This window comes from Emys orbicularis, chromosome 2, assembly GCF_028017835.1.
Source record: "Emys orbicularis isolate rEmyOrb1 chromosome 2, rEmyOrb1.hap1, whole genome shotgun sequence".
Classification (NCBI taxonomy): domain Eukaryota; kingdom Metazoa; phylum Chordata; order Testudines; family Emydidae; genus Emys; species Emys orbicularis.
Window position 1 is genome coordinate 137,263,576 of NC_088684.1, and position 14,887 is coordinate 137,278,462.

Below are 14,887 nucleotides of genomic sequence, written 5' to 3' on the forward strand. Positions count from 1 at the left end.
GGAGGCAGTGTTACCAGAAATCTGAGGCTCATCCCCCAAAAGAGCTTGTCTGTACTGGTGGTGGTTCCACAAGTGTAACTGCATCAGCGCAAACCCCTCGTGCAGAGTTGCCATGCTAGTGTAAAAAGGATTTGCAGCAGCACTTAATCCGAGGTCAGCCACGTCAATGCAAAACACTCCTTATACTGCCCCAGCATGTTTGCATTACAGGTTTATACCTATGCAGCTGCACCAGTAGGGCAGAGGGTCAAGGGGGAATAAAGGAGCCCTGATTTGCATGGAATGGACCAGATTACAGCCATTCCCATCTGTGAAATGCAGCCCCTGGAGACAACAGGTGCTAACATGTGATGTTCTGCCTCAATTCAAGCGGCCTCACAAGGTTCTGATTGTGTCCTGAGACCTGCTGCGAGCAAAAATGATCCTCACCTGCAGGGCCCTGACGTCTCTGCTGGTCACTCCTGTGTATTAAAGATGAGGGCAGGTTGCTCACACTTGGGCCAATAATGGTGGTAGCTCACTCCCAGGGGAGAGTTTGGGTTCGCCAACCCCGCCTCAGACCTTTGCTTTTGATTCTTGTTTGAATACTGCAAAGCAGCTGATGCTCCGCTTGTGTTTCCCACCTGCTCAGCCTGTGTGCTCACGGGACGCAATAGGCTACGACATCTCTTTTTTTTTTTTTTTTTTTTTAATAACTGAACAATGGTGCAAAAAAGTCCTCTCTTCCCAGGGAAGCATTGCTTTAGCATGAACAGGTTGCAATTATCATTATGGGCAGCTCATCAAGAGGGACAGAGGTTATGTCTGCATTGTGAGAAAAGACCCACGGCACGGCCGCAGCTGGCCCGGGTCAGCTGACTCAAGCTCACGGGGCTTGGGCTGCGGGGCTATAAGATTACAGTGCAGACGTTCAGGCTGGTGCTGGAGCCTGGGCTCTGGGACCCCACAAGGGGGGAGGGTTTCGGAGCCTGGGCTCTGGGACCCAACGAGGCAGGAGGGTCTCAGAGCTTGGGCTCCCAAGCATCTACACTATTGACCTTAGCAAGTGTGAAAAATCAGGAAACTTTTTTTTCCACGTGACAGGGGGTTAGTTGTGTACATAAGACAAAGTCCCTAATATCAAGACGTTTGGTCACCCTAGTTGACCTAGGCCCTGAGACTTGGTTTTTATCGCAGTATAGATGTACATCTGAAGCTCATAAACCAAGTTCAATAACCATTAGCCTTTCAAATCCCAGTTGAACTCTTGGCCTTCCAATCCACGCACTCACAAGCACACCCCCTCTTACTGCACCCTGTTGTTGCAACTCTTCTTGTGCCTTTTGTCCTGTGCCTTTTGTCTGGGAGCTTCCATTGTGTTCTGCACACAAAACACTTGGCCTAACTTTTAACGATCACTAAACTCAAATGAGTCACGCCTAGGTCTGAGAGGGACATGAAGGACTGGGCAGTACACCCTGAAGTTTCTGGTTTCTTGGGTTGCTCCAGTTCCTGGTGGGCTGTGTTTGGTGAATATGACAATTATGCTGTTTAGGGATATTTTATAGGATCAGTTCTAATTCTTCTCTCTTAATTACTTATTCCTTTCTTCTGTTGTTTTCAGTGTGTGGCAGCAGCATTCTGTTTAATAAGTTTTCACTGCCTGATAGTCAATCTAAATTTTCCCTTCTATAACTTCATCCCATGACTCCTATTTATACTGCCACTTGCCACCCTAAATAATTCCTTTCCCTGCTTGGTGTTAACATCCTTCAAAAGCATGTAGACCAGTTTTGCGGTCCCTCCCTCAGGGCGTGATCCAAAGACTGCTGGAGTCAATGGGCATCTTTCCATTGAATTTAGCGGACTTTGGATCAGGCCCTTAGTCCAAATAGGTAGGTCATTATCATAACTCTTGTAATCTTGTTTCATAAATCAATCCCTCCGGGACCCTGCTCGTTTTCATCGCCCATAGTTTTCTGGTCACATGATGATCTGAATAGGTGAGGTCAATTTAAAAATGTGTGCTTGTTCTTTTTAGCTCTGCAAAACAAATGAAAGAACTAGGTGGCCTATATTCTGCATTCCCTTTCTCTGTCTAGGTTTGTATATTATGATCATCACCAAAGTATCTTAAGGTATGTCTACACTGCAATAAAAAGTCCATGGCACCCAGACTCAGAACCCGGGTCAGTTGACTTGACCTCCCAGGGCTTGGGCTGCAGGACTAAAAATATCAGTGCAGATGTTTGGGCTGGGGCACTAGCCCGAGCCCAGACTTTGAGGTCCTCCCGGTTGTGGGGCCTCAAAGCCTGGACTCCAGATCGAGCCCAGTCATCTACACTGCAATTGTATAGCCCCACAGCTCAAGCTCTGTGAGCCCAAGTCAGCTGATGCAGCTATGACCTGAGCCTTTATTGCAATGTAAACCATACCCTGTGTAACTGAATCAAAAACCTTTCTGCTAAGTTCTGATTGCTGAATCCTTATGCCTCTAGTGATGATTTTGGTTCAGCCCTGTCCTAGCAGTGGATCCATGTGCAAACATGGTGGCAATTCAGATCTGGATCCAAACTTTGCAAGTGGAGCAGAGCTTTGGTTCAGGACCCTCTCTATTTAGAAGGCCAGATCCTCAGGTGGTTTTAAATCATGTAGAGCCACTGAAAACACTGCTGAGGATGTGGCCTGCAATATTCAAAACATTTATCATATTTTAAACATAGGCCATTCCAACATAATTTCTCCTGCTATTGCTATACAAACTAGTTTCATTACCTCATTGAAAAACAAAAGGCCTTTAAGCCTAATAAAGCACTGTCCAATAGTATAGCAACCTTATTGTAATTATTTTTATTCAGACTGGAACAATCCAATCTTTTGTAATATGTTTCTTTGGTGTCTGTTTGGATGAAAACAGAAACATGCAGAAGCTGCATTCACTGTGCTGCTCGTATGGCTCCATAAACAGATTGCATTCATTAAAGGCTCCTATCAGATTCACATCACAAAATAAGTTGGAGACATTTTAGAAGTCACACTGCAGTCACATCACATATGCCTAAAGCTGTGTTCGCTATAGTGCACACACAACTGTCTTTTGGGCAGCTGCCTTCTCCAGGGAAAGCTTTGAAAACCTTTTTGAACATCTTGACCATATTCCACCTCCGCATCCAATCCCCAGAGCATCATAGAGATTGTCAGTTCCACATTACATTCCTGGACATAGACATTGCTTGACTTGAAAACCTCAGGGTTTTCTTTTTTTGTACCACCCTTTTCCTGCCATCCCGGATACACACACGCACACAATCCTGAAATCCTTACTCAAAACTCTCATTGAAATCCATGAGAATTTTGTCTGAGTGAGGAGTGTAGGATCTGGTACAAGTGAATAGTTTGTGTGCATATTTCACCTCGTATTAATTCAGTCACTTTTCCAGTCCTTCACCGATCAGTCAGTATCAGCCACGTACTTACTTAATTTCCTTGCAAAAGAGGGAATATTCCAAGCACAAAATGGATGCAATGGTAAATTTCCTCTCGCTCTTAATATCAGGCGGAAAGCATGAATGTTTGCAAGAACTACAGCTAGTGGCTTTTTCCACCATGAGTAAGAGAGCTAGGCAGGGATATTGCAGTAGTCTGGCTTATCTCTAGTTTTATTTCTCTCTGTTTTGATCTACTCCATTAGCCTTTACTCACTGGTATATTTTGTGTGCTTGCCAACTGTATGTAAAAGGAGAAATGGGCCTGATCAAAAAGCCCAGATTTGAACAACCCTGAAATGTGGAAAGAATGTTGCAGCCTTAACTCTAGAATGAACCAAACTCAAAACCTCAATCCAGACACCCCCGAATTTTGAGTCCAAATCTGATCTCTAGCAACATCCTGACATTTCCTCCTTCCACCTGTGTTTTAAATTCCTGTTCTTTCCCATTTTTCAGCCTTGTTACAGAGAGGATTGATGGACAAAGTACCTGGTATGTAAGGGGTTAAAACGCTCTCTCTGCCATCCAGAGATAGCTGCTAGCAGTTAGGATTATCAGCAGTTACTTTCCCTCCTGCTTGTAACTCAACAGTACTAACACCTGAGTTACCAAGCAGCTAAACTAATCACCTAAGACTAACACAGATAGGAGAGCTGTAGGAAGCTCTGTCGATTGCCTCTGAACTTCAAGAAGCCCCAGGCTTTTTTGTGGAGCTGTGGCTGATACAAGCCACATTTTAATTCTTGGCCTTCATTAGGGCTTGAGCTCTTAAGCAGGTTGCTCCCCGGCACCAACTTGCCTGACAACTTCCTCACAGTTTGCCTTGATGAGCTGGCTGCACAATTCAGGCTTTTCTTCTTGCTGGCTTATCGTCCGGCCAGTTTGAGATTGTTCTAGTTTAGACCTCACTTCTACAGGAGGGGGATAGGGCAGCTGTCGCATAAGGAGGATGCGGAGGATTTGAGAGGTCCTGTGTATTACCTTCATCTTTAAACTCTCGCCTATACTTGGGGGAGTTTTTATTTGCTATGTCTTCAATCTGTCTCTAACTTGGGTTAGCCTCTCCTACCCCCTTTCTTTTCATTGGGTGGAAAACATGCTCATGAATGGAAGTTTGTTTCCTTAGAAGTGTATTGCTGACTGGAGTGCAGTGCTCAAGGGGTCAGATCCTCAGCTGGTATAAATCAGATTGTCTCTATTGAAGTCAAGGGGCAAAATTTTCAAGTATCAAAGTGATTTAGGAGCCTTGTTCCATTTTCAGAAGTAGGGTGACCAGATGTCCCAATTTTATAGGTACGGTCCCGATTTTGGGGTCTTTTTCTTATATAGGCTCCTATTACCCCGCACCCCCGTCCCGATTTTTCACATTTGCTGTCTGGTCACCCTATTCGGAAGAGACATAGGTCCTTAACTGCCAGATTTTTAAAGGTATTTAGGCATCTAAGGATTAAATCTATGGGAGCTAAGTACCTTGGCACTTCTGACAATCCCACTAGATACCTATCTGTATCTGGCCCTCAGAAACCAAAGTCATTGAAAGTAAATGGGACTTAAGCACCTAAATCCATTTTGAAAATGGGAATTAGGCTTCTAAATTCTTGGAACGCTTTTGAAAATTTTACCCAGTCTCTCCCAAGGACAAGCCCCACCATGATGTAATCAGTCCATGGCAGAAATGAAAGCTTACTTCTGTGCTGACCATTACCATTAAAAAAACCCAAACCTGGAAACCAAAAATCCAGTCTGCACTGAAAAAATATTTAGGTAATCCCACATCCTAGCTACGCTCTTCAAAACGAGTGTTATGTTTCAATTCCCAGAACCTTTTAAATCATGATTGGAGGCTTTCTTAAAAGATCTACTTTAGTTCAGACAGGAATTATTTTAGGGAAGTTCCCTGGCCTGCATTATACAGGAGGGCTGACTAGATGATCACAATGTTCCCTTCTGGCCTTGGAATCTGCTAGTCTATTCACATTTTTTCCACTGAGAAATTTGCGCAACCTTTGCTTTTTGAGTGCTTTTTAAAATTTGTAATGCCAGGATAAATTTGATTTAAAGTATTACAGGTTCTTATCCATGTCTGGGGGAGAAATGGGCAGTTTTCCCTTTCAGTGGATTATTAGATTAGGAAAGGAGGTTGACAAATGAAAACTGTTCTGGGAGCAGCAGTGGCAGACAAGGCAGCCGTGCCTATCGAGGAGTTGTTGAAAATTTGCATCTAATAAACTTCCCTACTTGTGCCTGCCAGCATACCTTCCACAAATGAACCGTGAGTTAGACTTTTAGTGATAATGTAGGATTCATTGCTCCAGATTTACTGTCCTTATTTATTTTTATAATTGTAAATGGAAATATTAAAAAGACTGATATGTTTGTAATTTAACTGTATTTTTATTTTTTTTGGTAGTGAAAACATTCCTGAATACTGCTGGTTCCCTTTTTCAATCCCAGCTGTTTGTTAAAAGCTGCTCTATCATATATATCACTGTTTTCATTTCCAGCAACAGCTGTAGACCAAACTCTGTAATTGCCCAGCAAGAACCTCCCTCTAAGATTCCAGAGGAACCTGAAAACACCTGAGTAACATGGCCGAACTGATCTCCTGACATTAAAGGGAGTGACTTTCAAAAGCACACATCCAGTGTTGACCTAACTTGGGCCAGGTCTACTCTACATACTTCAGTGTAACTATGTCGCTCAGCGGCGTGAAAAATCCACATCCCTGAGCGATGAAGTTATACCGGCCGTATAGACAGCACTATGTCAGTAGGAGAGTTTCTCCTGCCAACATAGCTACCACCGCTGGCAGAGGTGGAGTAACTAAGCTGATGCGTGAGCTCTCGCTCCTGTTGGCTTAGAACATCTTCACAGTGCTACAGAGGCGTAGCTGCACCGTTTGTAGTGTAGACTTGCCCTCAGCTTCTATGAAGTCCCACTGGCTTCCACTGTCTATGTAAACTCCTCTCCTATTACAGAATATAACATCCTAATGAGAACTGAGTTAGGCCAGCACTGCGGGCTTTGGAAAATTCCATCCCAAAAGATCATAATGCCACATACTGTTAACGTATACAGATAATATTGGCTTAATCTATCTTCCTGTATGTGTTAATTGATAATGTTGGTATTATGACAATTTAATACCATCAGTAGGGGATATGTTCCTCTTAAATGCTGGGGAAACTTACTTTTATGTTGTGGCATAGCTTCCTTCCTAACATGACCGGTTTCATTCCTTGGAGGTACATGACTTGATTATTTAAGTTTTTAAAACCACTGTGGGCTGGAAGTAGCTTCATAGCCCCCTGCAGCCGATTCACCCATACATACAGCTTCTAAACTGGTTCTGAAGAAAGGGCCAGAGCCAAGCTTTGGGAAAGGGATTCTGCACCTGTGACTAAATACCATATTATTTACTGAGACTGTAAAGCCAGCTGTACAAATGTACGTGTTTTGAAAACAGCGTGTTTACTGTTGTAAAGTTTGTAAATATTTTTTTAAATAAATGTAGATTGAGTAAACCAGGAAAAAACACCCTAAATGTCTTCCATGCACGGACTATTGAAATGCAAGTGAAATTGTGTGTTGTTTAATAGTAGGTAACTTACATGTATTAGACTAACGTCCAAAGGCCCCAACAAACATTACGGGCCCATTTTGCTAGACACTGTTTGTACACGTGAAAAGTCACACAGCAGATCAGTGGCAAGTAGAACCCAAGTCTCTTGAATCCCAGTGCATTGCCCCAAGCGGTCATTTATCTTATGCGAGAGCTAATACTCTACCCAAAAAAATATTTCCAACATCTCTATATGGTTTTTGTATTTGAACATTTATGCACATGACACTGTAATCCAAACAGAGGTCAGACCTTAGAGCTAAATCATTGCTTTGAAATGTTACAGTAACGGGTCCTTTGTTCCGTTTGCCTTCATTAATTCAGATCTTCTTTCGCCCTGCGTCTCCTTCAATCAGACTTGCCTGTAACACACATTGTATGATTTGATTTTTTTTTAAAGAGGAAAAATTACTTGGTTTGGAATTTTAAGGCCAGGTGAAACACTAAAATATTCTGCATGGAGGGTCTCCATCAGGAAGAGGGCTAGACCTGCATAAATCTGAACTAAGCGGATCTCTGCCACCCGCTTATGTAGGTGCTAGTGCAGTACACCATAACTTACATTTATAATAGTTCCTTTCATCCCACTCCTCCATCTAGCACAGGGGTTCTCAAACTGGGGGTCAGGACCCTTTGGGGTCGCAAGCTGTCAGCCTCCACCCCAAACCCTGCTTTGCTTCCAGCATTTATAATGGTGTTAAATATATTAAAAAGTGTTTTTAATTTATAGGGGGGGTTGCACTCAGAGGCTTGCTATGTGAAAGGGGTCACCAGTACAAAAGTTTGAGAACCACTAATCTAGCAGTTTGCCCGCCCCTGAAATGCAGCTGTTTCTGGAGTGCAACACAGTGACTGCTGAACAATGAATAGCAACAACAGTTTAGGAGAAGTAGGGAGGAAATGTAGTCATTTGAAGTATCAATATGTAAGTGTCCCTATACAAATGTAGCCTTTGACCAGAATACCAGAGCTAACATCTTACTTTCTGCTATAGCATATCTCAGGACTATCACAGCACCACTTCCTGCAGTATCTAGTCTGCCATTCAGGTACTGACCTTTCCTTGCCACATCTATTGTTCTTGTAGCCTTAGATTCTATTGATCTAGTCTTGGGAAATATACTGTCTTTCTCCCAAACTATAATAGGTAAACAACAAGGAGTCTGGTGGCACCTTAAAGACTAACAGATTTATTTGGGCATAAGCTTTCGTGCATCTGAAGAAGTGAGGTTTTTACCCACGAAAGCTTATGCCCAAATAAATCTGTTAGTCTTTAAGGTGCCACCAGACTCCTTGTTGTTTTTGTAGATACAGACTAACATGGCTACCCATAGGGCTCCCATTACTATGGTATGCAAGCACCTCACAATCTTTAAGGTATTTATTCTCAACTCCCCTGTGAGGTAGGAAAATGTGGTTATCCCCATTTTACAGAGACACTAAGCCCCAGATTTTTAAAGGTATATAGGTGCATAGTGGGATTTTCAAAAGAGCCTACATGTCTAATTCCCATAGAAAATCCCACTAGGTGCCTGGCTGCTTCCATAGGGCCAGATTTTAAAGGAATTTAGGTACCTAAGTGGCTCGCCAAAGCTCACATAGGAAGTCTGTGGCAGAGCATGGAGTTGAATCCCATTCTGATTCTCATGCTAACCCACGAACCACTGGCCTATCCTTCCGTCTCACTCTGTTCTGTAAATGTAGGGTCTAGAGGATAAATTCTGGTATCAATGCAACTAATTGACTACCTCAGAGGTCAGCGATTTAATCTCAGAGCAGTGGTCCGCAAACTTTTTATCTTGCATCCCCCACTTACCCCTATCCGTACCCTCCCCCCATACTTTGGGGACCTCTGGCAAAGAGATTGCTCTACCCTTCACCCTATAGATGTATTTCCTCTGGGAAACCATTGAGATTAGCCTCCCTGAAAGCGTTCCCCCTCTGGACACATTCATTTTTGTGTGGATCACCTTGTTTTCCACAGGTTGGTTGCATAACATCCCTGTAGCAACTACAACAATCGGTTACATGGAAAAGTTATATAGGGAAAAGATAGAACATATTTTCAGTGTCATTCAGCAGCTGGAAATGAGGAGCCAGCAACAAATGACCAGCCAGCTCACTGCAGACCGTAGCAAGTGGGCTGTGGACAATTGGTGGTCCACGGGCCACAGCGTGTATGACTACAGAGAAGCAGATACATAACAGTTAATACCCAAGGCATAAATTCTTAAGCTTCTGCATTAAACTCTTCTTTCATCATATCATGTAACAATGCAAATATATTTTAAAAGTAATTTGAGGTTGGCAAACCTGAAAATCCAATTAGTGAGCCTTCAGCTATAAGAAAGGAAAGGACAGGACTTCCTCCTACATGGGTAGGAAGCATTCAAATGACTCACTGCCTGCTCTTTCCACCTCCCCGATAAAGGTTTTCACAGGAGAAAGATCCTTGTGTTAATACTTTCAGAAATTATTATTCATTATTCATATAGGAGTAGAGACTAGGAGGCCCAGCCATGGGCCAGGACCCCATTGTGCAAGGTGCTGTACAAAACCCCTGCCCCAAAGAGTTCACAATTAAAGTAATTTGAACATACAGTTTGCATTTGAAGTCAAAGCATGCTTATGCACACATCTGCATTGTCAGAGTTTGGCCCATATGTTCTGCAAACCTCTGAGTACTGCAACTTTCCAGAGCTGTCTCCTAGCCGAGGTTTGCTTTTGTTCAGTCGGTTGAAGGTGAGACTTAGCAGTGGGTAAATAGGAAAGCCAAGCTTTTCAAACAGGACTAGTGATTTTGGATGCCTCAGTATTTAGGTGCCTGCCCTGAAACATCGCAAAAGGGTCTGATTTTCAGACAGTGCTGAGCATCTGTCTCATTTAAGGTGCGGTTGGACACATGAAAATGGAGGCACCCAAAACCCCTGGTCATGTCTGAAAACCTTTGCCCAAAATTCTAGGTTGGACATTAGACTTCTCTGCACTTGCCTGTGGGGGCTCTGCTGGTCTGTTCGTTAAGGTTCTGCTATTTTTGCTTTGGAGCTTGTACCGGAATAGAGACTCCACAGTCAGGGCACGCTAGGGGGAGCAGCATCCATATGGCCTGATCCTTCGGCTGGCAGAGTTATTCTGTGGGATTAACAAACTCTGAATGCTGCATAGAATTGGGATGAAGGTAACATTTATCTGACTTTGATTTTATTTTTTCATTTGGTGCAGAGGCAGAACCAGCATTGCTAAGCACCAACACCCCCCCCCCCCCAAAAGTGGTCCTTTGAGTTTCCATCACAATAAATCAAAGCTTTACTTACCAGAGCTCCCTTCAGACCACCGAGCATGGAGCGCTGATGTGGGCCAGTGCATTCAAAATGCTGCAGTTCACCTATTTTTTCCATTTCACTAGCAATCTGAATTGGAAGAGGATACAAATCTCATGGAAAGAGAATCTTCTGCTAGAGGACCACTCTACTATGCTAGACGGACATGCTTTTCTACTTTACAAATTCACCATTCTCCCTCCCCCTGCATAGAACCAGTGTTATCCCACTTTTGTTATAGTAAATTTCAGAAACGCTCATGAAAGTAGAGATGAATCAGAGAGGTTAGAAGACTCCAACGAATGGAAATGGTGGACAGAGGCTTTCAGCTTTGGTTACTAGTTTGAATCCAAGTGAATGGTCAACATATGACAGTACCTACTGGGTTCCGGGATCAACATATGACAGTAGAAGGGCAGTTACCCTCTCCTGAGAGAAAAGGCTAGGCTGATTGGGAAACAGCCACAGCTGGGGCCATGCCTGACCCTGTTATAAGGGCTCAGGGAGGAGCTGGATCAGTCTCTCTTTAGCTGTGGAGAGAGAAAGACCTAGCTGCCGGGGAGAAAAGGGTACCTAGAGCAGAGCTGGGGAGCTCCAGTCTGGCAACTCCCCAGGCTGAGGCCTTGGTAAAGGCCTATGCAGGTACTGGGGATGGGAGGTGCAGCACAGAGATAGGCAGAGGCAGCTGGTCTGACCTCCTGGCCAATGATGAGTCGCCATGACAGACCGCAGTCTGCCCCAGTGAGCGGGGGCTAGAGAAGGATGACTGTCAGTAGCCACTGAGGCAAGGTGGGGCTAGAGGGTTGGGGGTCCCCCTGGGAGGGGAGACCCAGACTGTGGGTTACTGCTGGGGGCAGAACCCTGAGGTAAAGGGGCACGGGGAGGGACATGGGGCCAGCGGCAGGTGAGATACCGGCCTGCAGAGGGCGCTCTATACACTGGAAAAGAGCTAATTCCCAGACGACCAGCAGGAGGCACTGCACTGGTGAGTCTTCGCTTTGCTACAGTGACCAATTACCAGAGGGCAGCTGTTCCTTGTCCTCCCTGAGCTCAAGTGGAATGAGTGTTGCCATAACAAAATAGCTGATTGGAACCTTAGCTGACAATATAGCAGAGAAGTTATTGACTGGCTGAAACTGGAAACCATATTTCCCTCTCATTCTTAGAGGTGTTCCCTCCCGTCAAACATGAGATGCTCAGATTTTAAAATAAAACGCACAGCAGTGCTTAGACAGCTAGGGGAAGCTGCCACTGTCTCTCTTCTATGGCTAGAATTGGGTTTCCAGGGCTGTCAAGCTGGCCTCTTTCACTACAATGAAATTTTTTAAATTTTCCAAAAAGTTTTGAAAATTCATTAGATGTCCCATGTCATGTCTGCACTGCAATTATCCACCCGCAGCTGGCCAGCGTGAGCTAGATCCAGCTCAGGCTGCAGGGCTATAGAACTGCAATGTAGACAGCTGGGCTCGGGTGTCTATACTGCAGTTGTATAGCCCCACAGCCCTTCAGCTAATGGGAATCAGTGGTTGATTTAACTGCAGTGTAGACATACCTTTAGATTCTAAGGCTGCTATTCTGCTCGCATCCCCCGGAGGGCATGTGGGGTAAGGTACAATGAATAAAGTGTCATTTTAAAACCAAGACCCTACCTCTTGGAATGATTCTACCAGATTTTCAGCATCCCGCTTTCCTCCCGGTTGCAGGCCATAAGACCAGTGTTGAGCCAAGCAAATCTCCATAGACAGAATAAACATGAGGAACCTTACAAAGAGCTTCCTGGTCTTCTCCATTCTACCAGAAAGCAAAATATGAATGCAAAAATAGTACAGGGAGTGAACAAAGGCGGTGGGTACTCTATAAAAAGACAAATTGCACCTATACTTGTAAAAAGCTGCTGAGAATCCATTGGTCACAAATCCCCCACGCACCCCACACCCAATTATTCAATAATCAGTTTATTACATTCAGGTTATGCTCAATTCTGTTACTACAAAATCATGACAGTGTTTGTATTTCTGGAATGCATCTTAAATTCTGGCCCGCTGCACCTGAAATCCAGCTGTAGCTCAAGCTATTTCTAAAAAGGCTGGATGTGTTTAACTCCAGGATTTAGGGTTAGCCCATTATAAAGAAGGGCCACCTGCAAAATTTGAACGCCTCCCCAGAGTTTCGGGAGCATCCAGATCCCAGGGTTTTGGTGCAGGCCTACGCAACTGATCCATTCGATTTAATCAGTTTCTGTTCTAGTACCTCAGTCCTTGAAAAATGCTCTGCAGTCTTTCCTAGTCAAGTATCTCGAGACACTGAGCATCCAAAATTTAATGCATGGTCTGGTTCAAGTACATTACCTGCTTGATGAGAGGCGCTGCTGAATGAATAATCCCAACTCTGCTTCTTAGGAATATATCCTACATGTTGTACCTGCCAGCTTGCTTTTTATATACACGTATCTTCCCAACCTTCCTAATACTGACGCTTTCCCTGCAGGTGACAATTTAATTGTCTCATGTGGACTGCAATTTTGTTCTTACAATTTGCTATAGCGTACCAGAAGTGAAGCACATAATTGAAACACCCCAGGTGTAGCTATTAAATTCAGTTGAGTGTTGTCACTAAGTGCCATAAACAGTCTTTATTTTAAGAAGCCATAAATCAGAGGTTCCCTAGGGAAAAATCCTCATTTTTCTTTTCAATGGCTCTTAATTATTTTAAATAGAAAGTACATCCTGGGTAAGTTTGGAGTTGTTGAGATGCAAGTTTAAATGTACAAGGAATTCAGTTTGTTAAAGGCCAAGCATCTCTGTACATCAGACCTCAGGGGCCACATTTTACAAAGTGCTCAGCTTCCATTTAGGCACCCAAACAAGCAGCCAGATTTGCAAAAGTGCTCAGTACATTGAGTGCCCCCTGGGGGCGGAGATACTTTGAAAATCTGCCCCTTTTGAAAATGTGGTCAATATTTTTAAGTGCTTTGAGATTCTTGGTTCTCTAAATTCAAAGTATAATTTAGATGATTCAGTAGACAACTATATTACTTAGATTGGGGCCTGGGCCGTCTTTTTGTTCTGTGTTTCTACAACACTTACCACTATGGGGTGCTAGTCCATAACTTGGGGCTCCCAGGTACTATGTAATAACAAACAATATTGATGTCTTTAAGCAGTGACCCTTACACCTTTTGGAGGTGAAAGGCATTGCAGACTATAAATATGCTGATAGATGCCTATAAAGAGGGGTGAAACTCAAACTTAGCTGCAGAAATCTGAATTTTTATCCAGCTGTTTGCTCCCATGCATTCCATTTTGATGTAAGTAGTGAAATACCCACTCCATCCTGTTTAGTAGCCCATTCACAGTCCTCCTAGCCCCTTTCTGATTAATGGATTAAAAAATAATTTGATAAAGATTAAAGTATTTTAAGGAGGATTTAGTTACTTTGGGAAAAGCAATTTTCTGTCCTAATGTAACATCTCAGCAGGAAGGGCTAACACACGACTCCTGCTGATACAACTAATCAAGCTGTTAAAATGGTTTATTAAGCAAAATAATACCTAGGGGGTAAGTTACATAACATAGGAAAGGACTTGCACAGTTTTTGTTTATTTCTTGTGTTATAGAATTCAAACCCTTTCCTCAAATCAATAACAGATAGGCTTTGCAGACACACAGGGCCAGATTTCCAAGTGCCCCGCCAACACAATTGGAGCCAGATTTTCAAAAGTGTTCAGGACCTACCAGTTCCTATAGTGATCCAGGGGCCAAGTCCTGAAAAACCCTGGCCCCCGGTTACGATGCCTAAAAGGGAGCTGAGCGCTCTTGAAAGTCTGCTCCGCATTTTTCAAGGTCTGGTCATTAATGCTTTTAGTACAAAACCTAATTTGCCTTTCACTTGCAAGTAAGACTTTTTCCAGCTTATATTTTCACAACTTTACTCAATTAAAAAACAAGACTCTGTATAAACATTTTATACTATTTATTGATGCAGCCAGTTTACAGTAGGCTAGAACCTGCATTTTCAGAACATGCCATTTTTGGCTATTCCTGCAGTCTTGTCACAGCAAAAGATGTACCTTAAACGTGTTTGCAAGTGAACAATGCCTTCTGCTGTGAGTATTCAAGTGACTATCAGTGAAAGTTTAAATAGAATTTATACACACTGATTATGAAAATAGATTTCTCCCATACAATATTCTACCTCTGCCAGCTACAAAAATAATTCATTTAATTAAGTACATTTCTCCAGCTATACCCGCCCTTCTTCCTTCAATGCATGTACATTACCCCACTGTTAAGGAAAGTGGTACATTAAGAAATGACCCTATATTTATAATGCAACTTTTTGCCATGAAGATAAGTGTTGTCCAATAAGTCAAAAGGCCTAAGAGCCTGACAAATCCCAATTCTGCTCCAATTGGCTATGTGACCTCGAGCCCAAGAAGGTCACGTGACATGATGAAGTCAAACCCAATACTGCCCCAT

General features: G+C 43.3%; 1 protein-coding gene across 1 annotated transcript; it reads right to left on the reverse strand.

Annotated features, from left to right (window-relative positions):
• Positions 1-7,371: 7,371 nt before the first annotated feature.
• GNRH1 (gonadotropin releasing hormone 1) lies at positions 7,372-12,199 on the reverse strand. Its single transcript, XM_065399694.1, has 3 exons — positions 12,059-12,199; positions 10,404-10,499; positions 7,372-7,451 (listed from the first exon to the last, which is right to left on the reverse strand). Exons 1-3 carry the CDS (start codon positions 12,197-12,199, stop codon positions 7,410-7,412), a joined length of 279 nt encoding a protein of 92 aa, XP_065255766.1. The 3' UTR covers positions 7,372-7,409.
• Between the last annotated feature and the right edge of the window lie 2,688 nt (positions 12,200-14,887).

What these genes read in the sequence shown, in the direction of transcription:
- GNRH1 (XM_065399694.1), bottom strand. Translation starts at nt 12,199, where the DNA reads ATGGAGAAGACCAGGAAGCTCTTTGTAAGGTTCCTCATGTTTATTCTG. An exon ending in TGGTAGAATCATTCCAAGAG is followed by an intron (nt 10,500 to 12,058) that starts GTAGGGTCTTGG and finishes CTTCCAATTCAG; the next exon opens with ATTGCTAGTGAAATGGAAAA. An exon ending in GTGGTCTGAAGGGAGCTCTG is followed by an intron (nt 7,452 to 10,403) that starts GTAAGTAAAGCT and finishes TGTGTGTTACAG; the next exon opens with GCAAGTCTGATTGAAGGAGA.